At 37.4% G+C, this 21,585-nt stretch overlaps 1 protein-coding gene, 1 non-coding gene and 1 pseudogene across 3 annotated transcripts in view; 2 read left to right on the top strand and 1 right to left on the bottom strand.

Annotated features, from left to right (window-relative positions):
• ATM (ATM serine/threonine kinase) overlaps positions 1 to 21,585 on the top strand; it is a 161,117-nt gene that overhangs the window by 103,025 nt on the left and 36,507 nt on the right. For both annotated transcript variants that reach the window (XM_066247402.1, XM_066247412.1), the window contains exons 43-55: positions 421 to 569; positions 1,954 to 2,058; positions 4,866 to 4,985; positions 7,663 to 7,897; positions 8,685 to 8,852; positions 10,439 to 10,552; positions 11,206 to 11,420; positions 12,211 to 12,418; positions 15,622 to 15,735; positions 16,063 to 16,221; positions 16,673 to 16,811; positions 17,723 to 17,805; positions 19,588 to 19,728. In XM_066247402.1, coding sequence (XP_066103499.1) covers positions 421 to 569; positions 1,954 to 2,058; positions 4,866 to 4,985; positions 7,663 to 7,897; positions 8,685 to 8,852; positions 10,439 to 10,552; positions 11,206 to 11,420; positions 12,211 to 12,418; positions 15,622 to 15,735; positions 16,063 to 16,221; positions 16,673 to 16,811; positions 17,723 to 17,805; positions 19,588 to 19,728 — 1,950 coding nt within the window. The remainder of the gene's footprint in view (positions 1 to 420; positions 570 to 1,953; positions 2,059 to 4,865; positions 4,986 to 7,662; positions 7,898 to 8,684; positions 8,853 to 10,438; positions 10,553 to 11,205; positions 11,421 to 12,210; positions 12,419 to 15,621; positions 15,736 to 16,062; positions 16,222 to 16,672; positions 16,812 to 17,722; positions 17,806 to 19,587; positions 19,729 to 21,585) is intronic.
• LOC136321526 (small nucleolar RNA U3) lies at positions 2,679 to 2,799 on the top strand (annotated as a pseudogene).
• On the bottom strand, positions 3,765 to 3,840 carry TRNAA-AGC (transfer RNA alanine (anticodon AGC)). The gene has a single exon. It is a non-coding gene; the product is annotated as a tRNA-Ala (tRNA).

Raw genomic sequence — 21,585 nt, 5'->3', positions numbered from 1 at the left:
GGCTAAAAAAGTCAGAGGGAGGCACAGGTAAATTAAATAGGTTGCTGCCCTAAAAGGTAGTGTATGTTAACTGACAGTACATGTTTTCCTGACTGTGTACTATGTGCCATGTGGTGAGTTAAGTCCTTCTCCTGGATAATCTCATGTAAACTGTTCCTTGTAGTTTACATTAGAGTTGGTCCCCGAAGATATTTCTGTTACTGGTTAATATTCTTTAATCATTTTTCTATCAAATATTAGAGTTCTTTGAGCTCTATTTTGTGTTTTGGGGGGAATATTGCAGTTGATATTTTGAAGTTTTAAGTGATATATTCGTGCACTAAAATTTTTTTAAAGTTTTTTGTTTGTTTTTTATTTCTCTAGTTTTCTGATGTCTTTGATTACTTTCTTTCTTCTTTTTTTTTTTTAACTACTCTTCAGGCCTTGCAGAATTTGGGACTCTGCCATATTCTTTCTGTCTATTTAAAAGGATTAGGTGAAGAAAATAAAGAAGGGTGCGCTGAACTGCAGGAGCTTCATTACCAGGCAGCATGGAGGAACATGCAGTGGGACCACTGTGTTTCTGTAAGGTAAGAGGAGCTCGGACGTTTTTAATCGTCATTCCTATAGTTATAAGCAGTGCACTTTCTAAATATTGCTCTATGAATGTAACAGGACCTCTGTTTTTATGTGTTTGAGATCACACAAGCTATAGATGTACCTAAATGCTTTAAAAAGATAGCAATAAGCAGTTAATGTACCTAGGCTTGTGAATTTCCAATCTCTTCCATTAAGGCAACTCAACCTCCTCCCGCAATTGTATTTGCAAATAGGAATATAAAACATATTTTCTCAGGAGAATCTTCTCACTTATATTTATAAATCCAATGAAGAATAGGCATTTTCCTCCCCATTTCCTGCTGCAAACATTTATCAATTTTAGTCAGATAACACTTCTGTTGTCTGGGTGGTATACAAATGACTGTTTACCTTTATTTGTGAAATACTATTTTTTCTAAAAAAACACTACTAAACTATTAACACAGGAAAATAACATTTATAACCTTTGTATAAGATCACTGTTTTCTGAAGGAAAAGCTAAATACCTAATTAATACAAAATATCATATTTATGTTAAGTCTTTTGATCCAAACACCAAAAAACTATATCATATGAACTGTACATTTAAGTGTCTTCATGGAAAAAATTTTTTTCATTACTTGATGTGACTTTCAAATTTCAAACTATTGGATTGCTATATAATTAGAAACATGCTTTCATATTTGAATCTGTGCACTTTCTCCTGCCTGGCCCTATAGATCACCACATCCTGTTCTGACCTTTGCCTATTATTCTGTTTCAGCCACACAGGCCATCTCTGTGTTTCTTCACGCCAAGTTATTTTGACCTAAAAACTTTCCATGCATCTTTTTCATACCCTGTTACCATGTGATGTGTGTGGCTTCTTGTCATTCGATTCTAGTTTAATAATGTCACATCTCAGCAAGACCTTTCCTGACTACCCATTTCTAAAATAGTCGGGTTTTTTTTGTTACTCTCTTACTTCTCTGCATGTTACTACCTGATATTTTTGTTATTTCTTGTCCATCTTCTTCAAACCAGAACATAAACTCCATGAGAGTGGGACCTGATCTCCCTTGTCTGCATCTAGGGACAAATGTCTAGTGCCTGGCACATAGCAGGTGTTTATTGAATAAAAAAGTGAGAATATAACATATTTAGAACCAGGCACAATATGTGTGTGAGAAATTTATTGTTTCTGCTTGTAGAATTTAAATGACCAAATTCATTGTATTTCTTACTGAAATTTCTAGAAATGTATTTTTTTTTAATTGAGACATTCTAATTTTAGTTTTAAATTTTTGTCTGTTGATGAAATTATTTATACTTGCATATCTTAAAATTCTTTGTTTTAAAATCAATTTTTATTTTATTTTAAAAATGATTTCACAGCAAAGGAATAGAAGGAGCCAGTTACCATGAATCACTGTACAATGCTTTGCAGTCTCTGAGAGACAGAGAATTCTCCACGTTTTATGAAAGTCTCAAATATGCCAGGTATTATTGTATTTTAACATTTACTGTCATGACTTTTCTGAAAACTTGATGAATTATTTCACTGCAAGGATTTGCATTGGGGAAGGGATAAGAGCTTGGTCGCTGCAGTCAGGTAGATTTCCTTGTCATCCCTGCCCTCCTCTCAGAAACAGTCCCTGCCTTCCTCACAAAAACAAGCTCCTGTGTAATAAAAATAAAGGTAGATTTCCTTGTCATCCCTGCCCTCCTCTCAGAAACAGTCCCTGCCTTCCTCACAAAAACAAGCTCCTGTGTAATAAAAATAAAGGTAGATTTCCTTGTCATCCCTGCCCTCCTCTCAGAAACAGTCCCTGCCTTCCTCTCAAAAACAAGCTCCTGTTTAATAAAAATAAAAATTCATAGGAATTAGTGTTGAAACTCATTGCATATAGGGGGGCAATATCTAGTGTTTAACAGTTTTCGTAGTTTTTGCACACCTAAGAAATGAGTGCTCAGAAGAGTTTTATCTTCTGCAAGCATGTTTTTTATTATTATTTTTATTTTATTTTAGCAAGACAGAGAGACAGGGGTGCAGGAAGGACAGACAGGGAAAGACAGGAAGGGAAAGAGATGAGAAGCATCAGCTTCTAGTTGTGTCACTTAAGACTATACTTTCAGGGATCATTTCTATAGTTTGTTGCATCACTTTAGTTGTTCATTGATTGCTTCCTTATATGTGCTTTGACGGGGGGTAGGGGAGGTGGGGGGGTGGTCTAGCTGAGTCAGTGACCTGCTGCTCAACCCAGCAACCATGAGGTCACATCTATGATCCCACACTCAAGCTGGCAACCACCGGCTCAAGTCAGCAACCTTGGAGTTTCAAACCTGGGTCCTCAACATCCCAGGCCAACACTCTATTCACTGTGCCACCACCTGATCAGGGTGCAAGCATGTTTTTATAAGTATTGTGGGTATGCCTATCTTAACAATTATTTTCTGTATCTTAGAAAAGTGTGTTTTTAAATGTTATACGTTAGAAAATTCTTTAATGCACATTTATCAATTATATGTATTACCTTTTTTAAATTTTTTGTTTTAGCTGTAGGAGCATGCTCAGATGCTAGGTACTTACATAAATTGTTATATTATTATTATTTTTTTAATGTAATACATTTTTCTTTGTTTATGTGGTTCAAAGATACTTTCCTTTAAAAATTCCCTTTGAGATCCCAAGTAAATCTTTTATGCTGAACTCTCAAGAAAGTTTTATTGATTGCCACTCCTGTTTTTTTCATGGAGCATACACTGACAGTTTTAATCTTGTCTTCTTAAGTAGTTCTATGGAATTTTCCTCTCTTAGTGTTTTTGTTTGTTTTTTAAAGAAGTGAAACATTGCGCTAGAAAGTAAGTACCCATAACAGACTTTCAATTGTGGCATTGTTTTTTTTGTTTTTGTTTTTTTTTCATTTTTCTGAAGCTGGAAACAGGGAGAGACAGTCAGACAGACTCCCGCATGCGCCCAACCGGGATCCACCCGGCACGCCCACCAGGGGCGATGCTCTGCCCATCCTGGGCGTCGCCATGTTGCAACCAGAGCCACTCTAGCGCCTGAGGCAGAGGCCACAGAGCCATCCCCAGCGCCCAGGCCATCTTTGCTCCAATGGAGCCTTGGCTGCGGGAGGGGAAGAGAGAGACAGAGAGGAAAGCGCGGGGGAGGGGTGGAGAAGCAAATGGGCCCTTCTCCTGTGTGCCCTGGCCGGGAATCGAACCCGGGTCTTCCGCATGCTAGGCCGACGCTCTACCGCTGAGCCAACTGGCCAGGGCCTGTGGCATTGTTTTTTGTTGAACAGTAGCTATGTTACCTATTAAATCTTGTATTTTTTACAGAAATAAATAATATTGCTACCATTTAAGTGCTTATTATGTTCTAGCTGCTTAGGCTCTTTTTTTTTTTTTTTTTTAATATTTTATTTGATTTTTAGAGAGAAAGGAGAGAGAATGAGAGGGGGGGGGAGGAGGAGCAGGAAGCATCAACTCCTATATGTGCCTTGAGCAGGCAAGCCCAAGGTTTCGAACCGGCAACCTCAGTGTTCCAGGTCGACGCTTTATCCCACTGCACCACCACAGGTCAGGTGCTGCTTAGGCTCTTTTTATATGTATTCTCTATTCTTCAAAATAACTCTGGAAGGGAAAAGCTTAGATTCCGAGGAAACCATAATGTGACCAAAGTTATACAGTCATAAGCAGCACAACTGGGATTTAAACCTAGGCAGGTATGATTCTAAGACTTGCTTTGTTTTCACTGCATTATGCTGGTGCTTATGAATATTAGTATTATTAGATTAAAATCAAACCCTGGCCCTGGCCAGTTGCTTAGTGGATAGAGCATTGGCCTGGTATATGGATGTTCGGGTTCAATCCCTGGTCAAAGAGAAGCAGATGGTCACATTAAAAGCGATCATCTGCTTCTCTTTCCCTCCCTCTCCCCCTTCTCTCTTTTTCTCTCCTTCTCTCTCCCCATTCTCTCCCTTTTCTCCTCCTGCAGCCAGTGGTTTGTTGGTTCAAGCATTGACCCTGGGTGCTGAGTATGGCTTGGTTGGTCCAAGCATGTCAGACTCAGGCACTAAAAATAGCTCTATTGATTTGAGCGTTGACCCAAGATGGAGGTTACCAAGTGGATCCCATTGGGGCACATGCAGAAGTTGGTCTCACTGTCTCCCCTCCTCTCACTTAAAAAAAATTTTTTTTTCAAAGCCTATGTTGAGAACTCTTTAACAACAGATATGAACTTTTATCTTCCTGAAAACCTCTTCTTATTTTTCTAATTGTCTTGTCCTTTTTGCCACTAGAGTAAAAGAAGTGGAAGAATTATGTAAGGGCAGCCTTGAGTCTGTGTATTCACTCTACCCCACACTTAGCAGATTGCAGGCCATTGGAGAGCTCGAAAACATCGGGGAGCTTTTCTCAAGGTATGTGTATCCTGTGACTTTGTAATCCTCAATTATGGTTTTTCTGTTACCAGCAGTGACTTTTTAAAAATCAAAGTAGAGACCAGCACTAGGTTTGTTTCTTTTCTTTTATCAAGATGTAAGTTGATTGGTCTAGTGAACTGTGTTCTTATTAAAATAAACATTTAAAAAATATTAATATAAAAATTCAAATTTTTAAACTTTAGCCTTATATGTTTTCCTCTTTACAACATTTTCCCTTTTCTACCCCAGATGAACGTGTTTCCTCATGATTTTTGCCATAGCCTATTTATACTACAATTTGTTTTAGCACTGCACTGACATACTGTCATTTTATATATACTCTGCCATGCTGACTAGAAGCTCCCTACAAGTGGGCCCCATTCCCTTATTTATTGTTGTATCTTCAGTGCATTTTCCTCGGCAGTGAATTTGGAGTAGGTGTGTAGGAGAGATTGCCTCTAAAATGGTGAAAAAGAAGTGATCCAGAATATTGGAGAATGAGCTAAAACAGCTATTCAGGATGCTACAGATCTCAGTTTGGACTTTGTGACTCTGCAAAAGTCACATACCCTTTTTGGGCCTCACTTTCCTCCTTCCTAAAATGGGAGATTTATATTTGATGGCGTCTGGGATCCCTTGTATCCTTTCATTGCAAGTCACTACTATTATAAGAGGAAGGAGGGGTATAATTTACAAAGATCACCCTATATTCATGCTAAACTAAAGTTTGGAGTATGTAATGTAAGTAGAAAGGAGAAGGAAAAATAATATGGTTTTTCAAAATTGCATAGTCAAAATCTAAGCTTTTGATGTGGCTCTTCTTAACTGGAAAATAAAGGAGCAAAACTGCTTTCATTAACCCTTTGAGTGGTACGAACATTCATGTACGTCCTCGTGCCTGCTGACCATCCAGAGTATAACCGTACATGTGTATGGCAACATTAAAAAAAGGCAAATGTATGGTCTTCTTGTTTCCATAAGTTGGTTATCAAACAAACATGATTTTAAGTTAATAAAACTGGAACTGGAACTAATTTCATTTTTTGAAAAAAAATCACTCCTGGGGGTCAGCAAGTGTGAAAAACACTCACTACTTAAAGGGTTAATAAGTATATTGGTAGTTCTTACTGCCACAAATCCAGAACCTTTTCCTCTGAGAAAAAGATGTCTTCAACTAAAGAGAGGATAGCATTCTTTAAGAACCGTTAAAGTGTAATACTGGCTCTTTCTCTGATAGAGAATGATTAGGAAGAGAGGCAGAAGGTAAGCTTGATGAGCTAGTGAACAGCAGTTCTTAAAGTGTGGTATAAAGAGATTCCTGAGAGTCCCCAAATCTACTCAGGGGCTCCATGAATCAAAACTATCTTTATATTTTTACTAAAATGTCATTTATTTATTCATTTGTTCGTTCATTCATTCATTCATTCATTTAGCTATTTATTTTGCTCTCATTTTCTCATGAAGTGCCATGAAGTTTTTGAGGTATCTGAGAAAATACCCATAATTATCTGAAAAGACTGTTAACATACTCCTCTCTTTTCCAGCTGCATATCTGTATGAGGGTAGATTTTCTTCATGTGCTTCAACTAGAACATCATATCTCAACAAACCAAATGCAGAAGCAAAGATGAAACTTCAACTATCTCTGTTAACCCAGACATCCAAGAGCTTTACAGATTAATGATACAGTGCCATTCTTCTTACTAAATTGTGTTTTGAGAACTATGGTTTTTTTGAATATATAGATTTATTGTTATGTAAATAAATTAATACATATTTGATTTTTCTCAGTTTTATTTTCTAATATGCTAAATGTCGTTAGATGTAATTCAATAAACAGAAACTCTTAGGTTCTTCAGTGATTTTTAAAGAGTGTAAAGGGGTTCCCAAGATTAATTATTTTAGAGCAGGGGATACCATCCCCTGCTCTAAAATAATTTTGGGAGAAATTAGTTTTGGTTCCTATGAATTTGTGTCACTGTTTCCTTCTTTATTAATCAACTAAAAGAACTTTTATTTACTATTCAGCACCTTGTCATCTTCTTTATCTCCATACTTCATCTTAATTTTTCTTAATACAATGGTCCTGGAGGACTGGACAGCATTGCTTAGTTTAAACATCTGGGAAGCATGCTGTTCATAAAAACTAATTCTACAACATGCATTTTCTCTTCCTCTACTGTAATGTTGGTGTATGAATGTTTGCTTCATTTCTTTCATTGGACTGTGATTTCTTTAGCAGCTGCAGTAATACAGTCACCCTTCAGCCTGGTGGGTAGAGTAGGTAGTTAATGAGGTGATTTGCTGACATGTCCTCTTTTACCACAAGGAGCATTGGAGCAGGACTAGAGGCATAGTCACCTCACATGACAGGCCTGATGAATGTGTTCTCATTTCAGAAGACAGTACATTTAAAAGTGCTGCTTATTGTGACATCTTGAGTATTTTTAAGAAAATCTTTTAAAATATTTATTGTCTGTGGCCTCTCTCTGCCAACCTTCAGAGTTTGGACCATTTGTAGTTTTCTGAACTTTGGTCCTTTGTTTGGATTATTTAGAAGTTCTAGTCTTGTTACTGTAAAAACACCTATGTATTATATTTTAAATTTAGAACCTGCATAATAACTTTTTTTTTCCATTTCTCTTGCTTATATGAATTCTGATTTTGCTTTCAGATCAGTCATGGACAGGCAACCCTCTGAAGTATACACTAAGTGGTGGAAACACTCCCAGCTCCTCAAAGACAGTGATTTTAGTTTTCAGGAGCCTATCATGGCTCTACGCACAGTCATTTTGCAGATCTTGATGGAACAGGAAATGAAGAATTCACAAAAAGAATGTTTTAAGGACATTCTCACAAAGCACCTTGTAGAATTCTCTGTACTAGCTCGAACTTTCAAGAACACTCAGGTAATAGGACTTAAAACTATGTCATCTTATCTCTTGACCTGTCCTTTTATTACCTAGAAAGTAGATATGAATAAAAAAGCAGTGTCATTGAGAAGCAGAAATCACTATTAAAGTATTGTTTAGAATAATTGTTTAAGCTAAGATTTTGGATTTTGGAATTAGACCTGCATTTAAGTCTTAGACAAGATACTTACTAAGCCTCAATTTTCTGGGTTTTTGGTTTGTTTGTTTTTCTAAGTAGGAGGAGGAGAGATAGACGACTCCCACATATGCCCTGACCAGCCACTGGGCAATGCTTGTCTGAGGGTGAAGGCTTGAATCACCCGAGCTGTCCTCAGTTTCTGAGGCTGATGCTTGGACCAACCAAGCCATTGGCTATTGGAGGGGAAGAGAAAGAGAAGGAGGAGGGGTGGGGTGGAGAAGTAGATGGTTGCTTCTCATGTGTGCCCTGACTGCAGATCAAACCTGGGATGTCCACATGCCAGGCTGATGCTCTATCCACTGAACAGCCGGCCAGGGCAATTTTCTGTTTCTAAAATGAGAAGATACCTAACTTATATTGATAACAATTCAATGATTTTATATACTGTGTGTATACACACATACGTATATACATACATATAAGTATGAGAAAAACAGACAGGCAGATGTAGGGGGTTGGGAAAGCAGACAGTTCTGACAAATAGTCAAGTCCACAGTGAAGGGAAGTTACTGCTTTATTATTATTATTAGTGGTAGTAGTAATAATAGTAAAAGTATTTACTTCCATATGTTATTTTCATTTCAGCTCCCTGAAAAGGCAATATTTCAAATTAAACAGTATAATTCAACTGGCTGTGGAGTCTCTGGGTGGCAGCTAGAAGAAGCACAAGTATTCTGGGCAAAAAAGGAGCACAGTCTTGCCCTGAGCATTCTCAAGCAGATGATCAAGAAGTTGGATGCCAGTTGTTCAGAGGTTCACATTTTCTATTGGCTAAGTAGTATTTTACTCTTAAAAAATTACTGTACTTTAAATATTTTAAATAAATTCACTATTTTATTAAAGCCTTGAAATTACTGATCCATGAATAAGATTATAAAAAGTCTGAAAATTAATATTTTTCAAAGAGTTTAGAAAGTATTCATTTTTCTTATTTGCAACAATTCTATCAGTCCATTTTATGGTAGATTTGATTTATTCTAAAGTTTTTTTTTAACTTTCCATAGAATTCAAGAAGGATATGTGGGAAACAAACATGAAACAGCTATTGGAAGTTTAAAATTAAAAAGAAAAAAGAAAGAAAATGCATGAGAGAAGAAAAATTTTAAATAAGCATGTTGGAATAATTAGGTTGTCAATCCAAATGCTTTGAAAATACGTTTGCTATTTTACCTAACATTATGTATTAGTTATTGAAGTCTTGGCTGCTTCCATAACTTTATTTCCAGCACACGATGAACAAGAGTAGAGGTGTTTGTAGGAATCATGAGGTGTTAAAAGGTTTGGTCACAATGTTGTTCTTCTGACAGTCCTGATTAGTGAATATCAACTTTTTTACTTTTGGTATTAGGCACTTGTTTGACATCTTCCCTTATTAGAGAATTTATCATTATACCAAAGCAGTGAGAACTTTATTATGTTTAAATATTATGTTTAAATATTGCTTTAAAATAGGGGTCCTGGAGTCTGGCTGCCTAGAGTTACCTGCCTTCTTCGTGCCTCACTAGCTTCTACTCTGCAAATTAAAGATAATAGCGTTTCCTCCCATGTATAAGACGCACCATTTCCCCAAAAATTTGGGGTCTAAAAACTGGGTGCGTCTTATACAGTGGTTGTAGATTATTTTTTACTTGCATTTCCTGCTTTTTCACTCTCGTTTTTGCGCTCATTGTTGAAGACTGATTCGTCATCAGACACAGATGAGGACAAGCTAATGGATGGGAGTTTTGACAGTGATGAATTGTTTGAATTTTATGATGACTAAAACTTGAGTTCAATAACTTTATGTAATACATTTTTTTTCCAATTTCGGGTCCCAAAATTAAGGTGTGTCTTATACATGGGGACATACAGTAATACTCATTTCACAGGATTGAGTTAATATACATAAAACCCTTAAAAAGGGCATATACAATTACTCAATAATTGTGAGTTGTTCCAGTAATAATAATAATAAACAATAGAGCAGCAGTTCTCAACCTGTGGGTCGTGACCCCCGCGGGCCATCGGAAAATACATAATGCATATCAGGTATTTACATTCCGAATCATAACTAGCAAAATAACAGTTATGAAGTAGCCACCAAAATTATTTTTTGGTTTGGGGTCACCGCAACATGAGGAACTGTATTGAGGGGTCACGGCATTAGAAAGGTTGAGAACCACTGCAATAGAGGATGATTATTTTATAAACTTACAATACATACTTGGATTATTTAGTTAAATGGTGAAGGCAGATAAAGATAAATATTGTTAACTTGCTTTTTCCCCCTGAGAAGGGAGATTTTTTTTTTTATAGTCCTGATAATGAATTAAATTTAAAATTTTTCTTTTTGTAAACAGAGTGATCCCAACCTAAAACTTATATACACAGAATGTCTGAGAGTTTGTGGCAACTGGTTAGCAGAAACGTGCTTAGAAAATCCTACAGTCATCATGCAGACCTATCTAGAAAAGGTAAGATTTTCTACCAATACTTAAGACAGTTGTTTAGCATGAATAAATTTGATCTTTTCATCCAAGCTAAATTTATTTCAAAAGCAAATAAAGTATGATTTCTCTTTTCCGTATATTATTACTCTTATATAACTTTAGTGCAGAATTAAACAATGTTACAAAAGAAGGAGTATATTTTGGAAGTAAGCTCAAATGGGTCTTTCTTAACCTCCCACCAGAAGCTACTCTTTCAACAGGTTGTTTCTGATTCTTCCCCCTTGATATATTACAGAATTGGCTGAGTAAGGAAGATGCATTCACTTGTAGTCTGATCACTCAACATATAGTAGTAAGGACTTAAGTATTCTAGCCCCTTTCAGCTTTGCTGTTTCTACCTCTTTTTTCTTTAGTTAGTTTTGGACATACCTCACTAAATAAGTGTAACATGGAAAGCAGTATATTATTGTCTTTAAATTTTATAAAGCCCTTGTTTTTGTACATTTATTTACAAATATTAACTGTTACGATCAGAGTTGTCAGGGAAATACTCTATTTCTATAATGTAGATGTTACATAAATAACTTACACTTTAGTATAGGTATTCTTTCACCTGAGTGATTCTTTTGATGCCTTTAGTACCTATAAATATATAAACGAATTGTGTTTTCTTGAAGGCAGTGGAAGTTGCTGGAAATTATGATGAAGAAAGTGATGAGCTCAGAAATGGAAAAATGAAAGCATTTTTGTCATTAGCACGGTTCTCAGATATTCAATACCAGAGAATTGAAAACCACATGAAATCATCAGAATTTGAAAACAAACAAGCTCTCCTGAAAAGGGCCAAAGAAGAAGTAGGCTTTCTCAGGGAACATAAAATTCAGACCAACAGGTAACTAGGTGTCTACAAATGACAAGATATATAGATGTACAGTGACTGTATATCTACAAACACACAGAATCAGAGCATGAATTTATGTTCCCGTGTTAAGCTCATTGTAGAGTATGTGGATGCTAGCTTTTTGTTTTGCTTTTTTGGTGTTATAGATAAAAATAGATAGGTGTCAAAATTAAATACAAGAGACTTACCTATTTTGATGTAATTCAACCTTTTATACAGGCCTGTGTATTTTAGTCTTAGTAGAGAATAAAGATAGGTTAACTGGTGGTGGCACAGTGGGTAGAGTGTCAACCTGGGATGCTGAAGTACCAGGTTCAAAAACCTTGAGGTCACTGGCTTGACCACGGGTTCATCAACATGATCCCAAGGTCATGAGTTGAGAGGTGTTGCCTAGAGCCCAAGGTCACAGGCTTGAGCAAGGATCACTGGCACAGCTTGAGCACCACCCCACCTCATCCCTGCCCCTGTCAAGTCAGGTATGAGAAGCAATCAATGAACAACTAAAGTGATACAACTATGAGTTGATGCTTCCCATCTCCCTTCCTGTCTGTCTCTCTTTCTCTCTCTCAAAAAAGAAAAAAAAATAGGGAATAAAATTAACTAAATACCTTAGGTAGAGTCCACTTTGTCCTTGGTTACCTAGAATAGCTTTTGAATTATTCCCTTTATAATTCTTAGAATTTTGCTTTTTCTGATTTTTATTTGTTGTATATCATGTATGATTTTATAGTTCTATAAAATATGATGGCTTTTGTGTTTTACTTAAATTATTCAATGCAAGGTACATAGTCAAAGTTCAACGAGAGCTGGAGCTGGATGAGTGTGCATTCCGTGCACTGAGAGAGGATCGTAAACGTTTCTTATGCAAAGCAGTTGAAAATTACATCAATTGCCTGTTAAGTGGAGAAGGGCATGATATGTGGATATTTCGTCTTTGTTCCCTCTGGCTTGAAAATTCTGGAGTTCCTGAAGTCAATGGCATGATGAAGGCAAGTTGTCTTTTTCAATCCAGTATTCTACCCTGTGCTTTTTAAGAGCTTAGACATAAATTGCTTAGTGTCATGGATTATGTATACTTATTTGTATCCCTAGCAGTTGGTTTAGTGCTCATAGTGTAATAGGTATGATTAATTAGCTATATTGATGCAGTTTTATGCAGACATGAGAACATTTAGGTCAGTCTTTTCCTATTTCTTTGCAATTACCACAGGAAAGTACCCAAAATGTTAGATTGGGGGATTAGGAGAGCAGTTAAAAATGATGTGATCATAGGTGCAGTTTTTCCTCTGCTTTATGCTTTTGTGGAATTTTTACAGTGGATTACTTTTGTAAATGAAAAAAGGTATTTTTTAAGAAAGCAAGTTTTTGGCCCTGGCCAGTTGGCTTAGTGGTAGGGCATCGACCTGGCATGTGGATGTCCTGGGTTTGATTCCTGGGCAGGGCACACAGGAGAAGCAACCATCTGCTTCTCCATCCTTCAACCTCCTTTCTCTCTCTCTCTCTCTCTCTCTCTCTCTCTCTCTCTCTCTCCCCCTCTTTCCTTCGCTTCCTCCCTCCCTCCCTCTTCCTCCCCTCGCAGCCATGGCTCAATTGGTTCAAGCACATTGGCCCAGGCGCTGAGGATGGCTCCGTGGATCCTTTGCCTTAGGTGCTCAAAATAACTCGGTTCTGAGCATGGCCTCAGGCAGGCAGAGCACTGGCTCCAGACGCGAGTTGCTGGGTGGATCCCAGTCAGGGGAGCGTGCAGGAGTCTGTCTCTCTATCACCCCTCCTCTCACTCGGACAAAGAAGAGAAAAAAAAGATTTTTAAAAATATTAGATTTTACTGATGACACCTGATACTAAAGTTAAGTTGATTATATATATATTGCTCACAAAAATTAGGGGATGTTAAAAAATGAATATGAAGCTATAAAATATGCTCTAATTTTTGTGAGCAGTATATATACTATATATAATAGCAGTCAGTTGGAAGCTTAAAAGTAAAATGGTTGCCTGACCTGTGGTGGCGCAGTGGATAAAGCGTCGACCTGGAAATGCTGACGTTGCCGGTTCAAAACCCTGGGCTTGCCTGGTCAAGGCACATATGGGAGTTGATGCTTCCTGCTCCTTCCCCTTCTCTCTCTCTGTCTCTCTCTTCTCTCCCTCTCTCTCTCCTTTCTAAAATGAATAAATAAATAAATAAAATTATTAAAAAAAAACAAAACAAAACAAAAGTAAAATGGTTCTGCTGGATGAAAAGAATGACAAGATTCACAATAGCTACAGCCAATCTCTACTACTGGTACAATCCTCTTATTTTTAGCATAGAGGGGAAAGTAACTGTTCTATTTTATTACACACTGACTTCTCAGGATTATGGTCTGCAGATCTACATTTTGTCCTCCTTGGGTTCACTAGATTTTAAGGAGTGCCAAGTATTTAACTTCTGAATACAATTTAATTTAGGATCAAATACTACTGTGACTTACTGATAAATCAATCTAGAATATCAATCAGAAATACTTTCAGAAAAAGAATGAAGCTGGGGGCATTACAATACCTGACTTTAAACTATATTATAGGGCCACAATAATCAAAACAGCATGGTATTGGCAGAAAAATAGACACTCAGACCAATGGAACAGAATAGAAAGCCCAGAAATAAAACTACATATATATGGTCAAATAATCTTTGATAAAGGGGCCAACAACATACAATGGAGAAAAGAAAGCCTCTTCAACAAATGGTGTTGGGAAAACTGGAAAGCCACATGCAAAAGAATGAAACTCGACTACAGTTTGTCCCCGTGTACTAAAATTAATTCAAAATGGATCAAAGACCTAAATATAAGACCTGAAACAATAAAGTACATAGAAGAAGACATAGGTACTAAAATCATGGACCTGGGTTTTAAAGAACATTTCATGAACTTGACTCCAATGGCAAGAGAAGTGAAGGCAAAGATAAATGAATGGGACTACATCAGAATAAAAAGTTTTTGCTCAGCAAGAGAAACTGATATAAAAATAAACAGACAGCCAACTAAATGGGAAATGATATTTACAAACAACAGCTCAGATAAGGGCCTAATATCCAAAATTTACAAAGAACTCATAAAACTCAACAACAAACAAACAATCCCATAAAAAAATGGGAAGAGTACATGAACAGACACTTCTCCCAGGAAGAGATACAAATGGCCAACAGATATATGAAAAGATGCTCAGCTTCATTAGTTATTAGAGAAATGCAAATCAAAACTACAATGAGATACCACCTCACCCCTGTTAGATTAGCTATTATCAACAAGACGGGTAATAGCAAATGTTGGAGAGGCTGTGGAGAAAAAGGAACCCTCATTCACTGTTGGTGGGACTGTAAAGTAGTACAACCATTATGGAGGAAAGTATGGTGGTTCCTCAAAAAACTGCAAATAGAACTACCTTATGACCCAGCAATCCCTCTACTGGGTATATACCCCAAAACCTCAGAAACATTGATACGTGAAGACACATGTAGCCCCATGTTCATTGCAGCACTGTTCACAGTGGCCAAGACATGGAAACAACCAAAAAGCCCTTCAATAGAAGACTGGATAAAGAAGATGTGGCACATATACACTATGGAATACTACTCAGCCATAAGAAATGATGACATCAGATCATTTACAGCAAAATGGTGGGATCTTGATAACATTATACGGAGTGAAATAAGTAAATCAGAAAAAAACAAGAACTACATGATTCCATACATTGGTGGAACATAAAAATGAGACTAAGAGACATGGACAAGAGTGTGGTGGTTACCAGGGGTGGGGGGAGGGAGGACATGGGAGGGAGGGAGGGAGAGAGTTAGGGGGAGGGGCACAGAGAACTAGATAGAGGGTGACGGAGGACAATCTGACTCTGGGCGAGGGGTATGCAACATAATTTAATGACAAAATAACCTAGACATGTTTTCTTTGAATATATGTACCCTGATTTATTAATGTCATCCCATTACCATTAATAAAAATTTATTTAAAAAAAAAAAAAGAAATACTTTCAGATAAAATACATAAGGAAAAAATGTAGTTAGTGAAGTTTTATTAACAACCACTAGGTGGTTGTGCTAGTTGAAGAGCATTAGTTTAGAATAATTTATTTGCTTAGATGTGAGACTATTTGAAATGCATTGTGTCTTAATTTTGTATATATTTTTTAATGATAGAGAGATGGAATGAAGATTTCATCCTATAAATTTTTGCCTCTTATGTACCAATTGGCTGCTAGAATGGGGACCAAGATGATGGGAGGCCTAGGATTTCATGAAGTCCTCAGTAATGTAAGTAAACCTGAAACTCAAAACAGTTGCTTTTATTTTATATTATTATACACTATATCAAGAATATAATTCCACTCTAGGAAATGGAAATACAAAATTCTTTTAGTCATATTTATTATTCTGTATAAGGGTAGGAAAAAAGATTTCCTTTTGTCTCTTCTCACTGCACATTATTCCTCATGTACCTCAGTCTCTCACACAGACACACACTCCACTCACTGTGGGATCTAATACAGTAACACATACCTTATTGTTAAGCAAAATGAAAGGGTTCTGGTTTTCTAATTTTGTTTATTCAATAATTAATAGTTCTTTATTTTCTGACAGCTCATCTCTAGAATTTCAACAGATCACCCCCATCATACTTTATTTATTATACTGGCCTTAGCAAATGCAAACAAAGATCAATTGTTGACCAAACCAGAGGCAGCAAGACGGGGCAGAATAACTAAAAGTGTACCTAAACAAAGCTCTCAGCTTGATGAGGTATTTGGATTAAACATACATAACATTTTGAATAGTGACGTTCATATTTTCTCAGGATATTTTTTTCTTAAGTCTCAGGGATTCTCAGAATGTGTGTTGTGACTATATTCGTTTATAATTCCTTTGTTGTGATACCACCTAAAATTGGTTCAAAATTTCTGAATATTTCTTAAAGCGTAAGTACCAATAATATTTCACATTTTCTCCTCACATCATTGAGCAAATAAAAAAGATTTTAAAAGGCATCCACGCCACTTACTCTTGAGATTATTATACCTTTCATATATTTCATTCATAAGGGTACTGTTTTGTTTGGATCTGAAGGATTCTAGTCCTTTCATCGTATACATGTATGCATACATTCCTTTTTTCTTTTGTTATTTTTGTTAACAAAAAGTTGAAGTGTTGGGTATTTTCTTATGCATTGTCTTTTGTTTGTTTTTATTAATAGGATCGAACTGAAGCTGCAAACAAAATAATACGTACTATCAGAGCTAAGAGACCTAAGATGGTCAGAAATGTTGAGGCACTTTGTGATGCTTATATTATATTAGCAAACTTTGATGCCACTCCTTGGAAGGCTCAGAGAAGTATGTGTTTAGAAGAACATGTTCCTTTTTTGCTATGTTATTCTTTGTAGGGATATATAGATATGAAAGTCCCAGTGATTACAGTTCACAGGTGATCCAAATTTTTATCTAATAGCTTTAACACCATCTACTTTCACTTAATATCTTTTGGTCAGACTATAAAATAGATGACTGTACTGAATTTATTATTTGATTTTTCTAGGTAATCTTCTGTGACAGAGAACTGCATAGAAATAAGTCCTTTAAAATAATAACTGAGAGATTTTAGGGTTGAGGTTTATTTAAATAATGTTAGTTACTTGCTGTGCCATAGAACTTAACAATGAAAAGGCTTCCATTTCCTCTATACAATGCCTTGCATATAATCCATTCTTCTTGCTGCATTTTTTCAAATAATTATTAGATGCTGTAATATTTGGTTATTTGCATTCACTTAGCAGTATCTCTCCTTTTTCTGTTCAGAACAGTATCTTCACATTTAAATTCTTACTACTTTACAATAAGAATAAGACTTCTCATTGTGTTTCTCTGCAGACAAAAGTACCATGTTCTTTAGTCACTTTTCATAGTAATATGGCAGGACTACGTTCTGTAATTATCTTATGTAATTACTTAAAAAAGAAAATATGTAATTATATTAAGATGCTCAACCTGGTCCCTCCGGTGGAATGTGCTCTAATTACCAGTGGCAGGTAACCTGCAAATGCATTTGTAAGCCATATTAACCATTGCTACACTGTGGCCCTGAGCTACTGTGTGAACCGAGCCCTTGGGTCTGCATTTCTAAAGCAGGGCCTAAACCACGGATCAGCCACTGGTCAGGGTCTGTGGCATCCGTTAAATTGTGCTTTACCTTCAGTGCTATTCCTCAATTTTCAGTTGTCACTAATACCTCTTTATTTTATATACAGAAGGCATAAAAATTCCAACAGACCAGCCAATAACTAAATTTCAGAATTTAGACGATGTTGTTGTGCCTACTATGGAAATTAAGGTAATTTACCATTAACTGGTTTTTTGTTCTCTGTTTGTTTGTTTTTTTATTAAACCAAATTCTTCTCTATTAGGTTAAATCATTTAAATTCACCTTTTCTTTGTGGGTCAAAATTAATGAATTATTAGCTATTTCTTTGTTTCAGCCTGTAGTTTTCTTTATTAAATTCCCTTTGCTCAAGTCTTAAATACTTAAAGGCCCCTCCTCCTTTCTTTTCTTTTGCCTTCAGGTTTTTTTGTGTGTGTGTGTGTGGTTTTTTTGTGGTAGAGACAGAGTCAGAGAGAGGGACAGATAGGGACAGACAGTAAGAAAGAGAGATGAGAAACATCAATTCTTCGTTGCGGTTCCTTAGTTGTTCATTGATTGATTTCTCATATGTGCCTTGACCAGGGGCCTACAGCAGACCAAGTGACCCCTTGCTCGAGCCAGCAACCTTGGACTCAAGCTGGTGAGCCCTGCTCAATCCCGATGAGCCCGTGCTCAAGCTGGCGACCTCGGGGTCTCGAACCTGGGTCCTCCGCGTCCCAGTCTGACGCTCTATCCACTGCACCACCGCCTGGTCAGACTTGCCTTCAGTTTTATACCTCTCATCTTTCTCAAGAAGCAGGTCCATAGACTATTATCTTCATTGGCAGAAGAAGGAAAGATTCCATGTGCTTATGCCAAGATAAGCTTTAAACTTAGAAAGAAGGTTCCTAATTGTGTTACTGGTTTTAAAAATTCTGTATGCATTACAGTATATTGACTGTGATGTATTACAGTGATAAGTAATGCAGTATGTATTCCAGTATAAAATTTGTCAGGGTTATATTTATTAATAAAGGTTATAGTTTAGGAAATGATCATTTTAACTATGTTGTAAATCTTTCCTTTAAGTTTGCAGTTTAGTGGTTAGTACCTATAATTATTTGACTTGAAGTATAGCTGTATTATGTGAATTAACTAATATCTTTCCAGCTATTCCATCAATATTGTTTAGCTGAATATTAGCTAAGAATGCCATATTTAATAGTTACAACCTAGAGAACTCATCTCCACATTCTTCTAAAATTTACCTTATTATGGTCTGTGAGTTTAATATTTCTCAGATGACCTTAGCCTGTACAAGTCGGTGTTAAGACACAAACCTTGATTTTTCAGTGACACTTCTAATTTTGTATAACCTACTTTTATTTAAGAGATATTCAGGGAGATAGTGTTATCTATGTCACTTTTTAAAACCTTTTCAATGTCAAATACTCTTTCATTTAACAGGAAATTCAAGTTATAGATCTAGTTCTTAACCAACAGCATTTTGTCATTCATTCCTCTGCTTAATATTGACCAGGCCTGACCAGGTGGTGGTGCAGTGGATAGAGCATCGGACTGGGACACAGAGGACCCAGGTTCAAAACCCCAAGGTCACCAGCTTGGGCACGGGCTCATCCAGCTTGAGCGTGGGATCATAGACATGACCCATGGTTGCTGACTTGAGCCCAGAGGTCACTTGCTTGAAGCCCAACCTCGCTGGCTTGAGCCTAAAGTTACTGGCTTGAGCAAGGGGTCACTTGGTCTGCAGTAGCCCGCTGGTCAAGATACATATGAGAAAGCAATCAGTGAACCACCAAGGTGCTGCAACTATGAGTTGATGCTTCTCATCTCTCTCTCTCTTCCTATCCGTCTATACCAGTCTGTCCTCCCTCTGTCTCTCTGTCTCTGTCACACACACAATAAATAAAATAAAATTATTGATCAGAATTTATTTTTAAATGCAAATATTATCATATTTATATTTTTTATTAGGTTGACCCAACAGGAGAATACAGAAATCTGGTGACTATACAGTCATTTAAAGAAGAATTTCGTTTAGCAGGAGGTATAAATTTACCAAAAATAATAGAATGTGTGGGCTCTGATGGCAAGGAACGGAGACAGCTTGTCAAGGTGAGACATTCCTTCTATGATGTAGATCTTAAGAGAGTTCATGAAGAGTCAAAGAAAAACTGTAGTTATTTTCTTCATGCTTTATCTGTATCTTTATTGTCATTGTGAATAATTAGAAGTATGGAAAACTTATACTATAAAAATGCATTACATTATTTCCTCATGTATAAGACACTTTTTTTTGAAAACTTTGGGATCTAAAAACTGGGTGCATCTTAGATGGTGGTAGTGTATTTTTTTTTACTTGCATTTCCCACCTTTTCACGCTTGTTGTCTTTGTGCTCATTGTCTCACACTTGTTACCAGTATATTACAGTAGGTTACGTTTTGCCACGTTCTGCCCAGAAATGGCTCAGAAGAGATCCTCATACAGTGCTGAATTCAAGTTAAAAATGATCCAGTTGGCTTAGTGGTAGAGCGTCGGCCTGGCATGCAGGAGTCCCAGGTTCGATTCCCGGCCAGGGCACACAGGAGAAGCGCCCATCTGCTTCTCCACCCCTCCCCCTCTCCTTCCTCTCTGTCTCTCTCTTCCCCTCCTGCAGCCAAGGCTCCATTGGAGCAAAGTTGGCCTGGGTGCAGAGGATGGCTCTATGGCCTCTGCCTCAGGCGCTAGAATGGCTCTGGTTGCAACAGAGCGATGCCCCCCAGTGGGCAGAGCATCACCCCCTGGTGGGCGTGCCGGTTGGATCCCAGTCGGGCACTTGCAGGAGTCTGACTGTCTCCCCGTTTCCAACTTCAGAAAAATACAAAAAAAAAAATCCAGTTTAGCCTGACCTGTGGTGGCGCAATGGGATAAAGCGTCGACCTGGCACGCTGAGGTTTACCGGTTTGAAACCTGGGCTTGCCTGGTCAAGGCACATATGGGAATTGATGCTTCCTGCTCCTCTCCCCTTCTCTCTCTCTCTCTCTCTCTCTCTCTCCTCTCTAAAAATAGAATAAATAAAGTCTTAAAAAGAATGATCCAGTTTGCAAAAGTGAATGGAAATCGTGCTGCTGAACATAAGTTTGATCCTCCTCCAACCGAGAAATCAATCCAAGACTGGCTACAGCAAGAAGAAACCTACTGAAAACTCCACGGCAGAAGAAGGCCATGAGAGGCAAGTCAGCAAAATGGCCTGATTTCGAGAGGAAATTGAAGATATGGATTGAAGAGCAAAGGGCAGGTGGAATTCCTATGTCCACAAAGATGGCTCAGGATGAGGCAAGAAGAATTGCTGATAAAAAAGAAGTTACTGATTTCAAAGGAGGACACAATTGGTGCTTCAGGTCCATGAAACAGAATGGACTAAGCATGCGTACACGCACCAGACTTGCCCAAAAGATGCCTGAAAGCTATGAGCAGAATTTTATTGTTTTGTTATTCATTGTTGGAAGACACATTAGTTTGAGTTGGGAAAGATTGCAAATATGGACAAAGTCCCCTTTAGATGTCCCAGGCAACAGAACTATTGGTAAGGGGGTGAAAACTGTAGCTGTGAAGACAAGTGGACATGAGAAGAGCCGTTATACAGTTGTTCTAGCTTGTGTGCCGGCAGAACCAAGCTGCCTCCTATGCTGATTTTCAATGCAAAACAATGCCAAAAGAAGACATTCCTTGAGGAGTGATTGTCCACGTTCATGACAAGGGTTGGATGAATCAGAATGGGATGAAGATCTGGTTTGAGAAAGTTTGGAGAAGGAGACCAGGTAGGCTCTTACGCAAATCTGCCCTATTGGTGCTTGAGCAGTTCAGGGCACATGTAACGGAAAACACAAAGAAGATTGCTGCAGAGCAGAAAACAAAACTTGCCATCATACCTGGAGGCTTGACATCCAGCTCCAACCACTTGCTATCAGCATTAACAAACCCTTCCAAGC

This window comes from Saccopteryx bilineata, chromosome 1, assembly GCF_036850765.1.
Source record: "Saccopteryx bilineata isolate mSacBil1 chromosome 1, mSacBil1_pri_phased_curated, whole genome shotgun sequence".
Taxonomy (NCBI): Eukaryota; Metazoa; Chordata; class Mammalia; order Chiroptera; family Emballonuridae; genus Saccopteryx; species Saccopteryx bilineata.
This window is presented reverse-complemented; position numbering and strand designations above follow the sequence as displayed.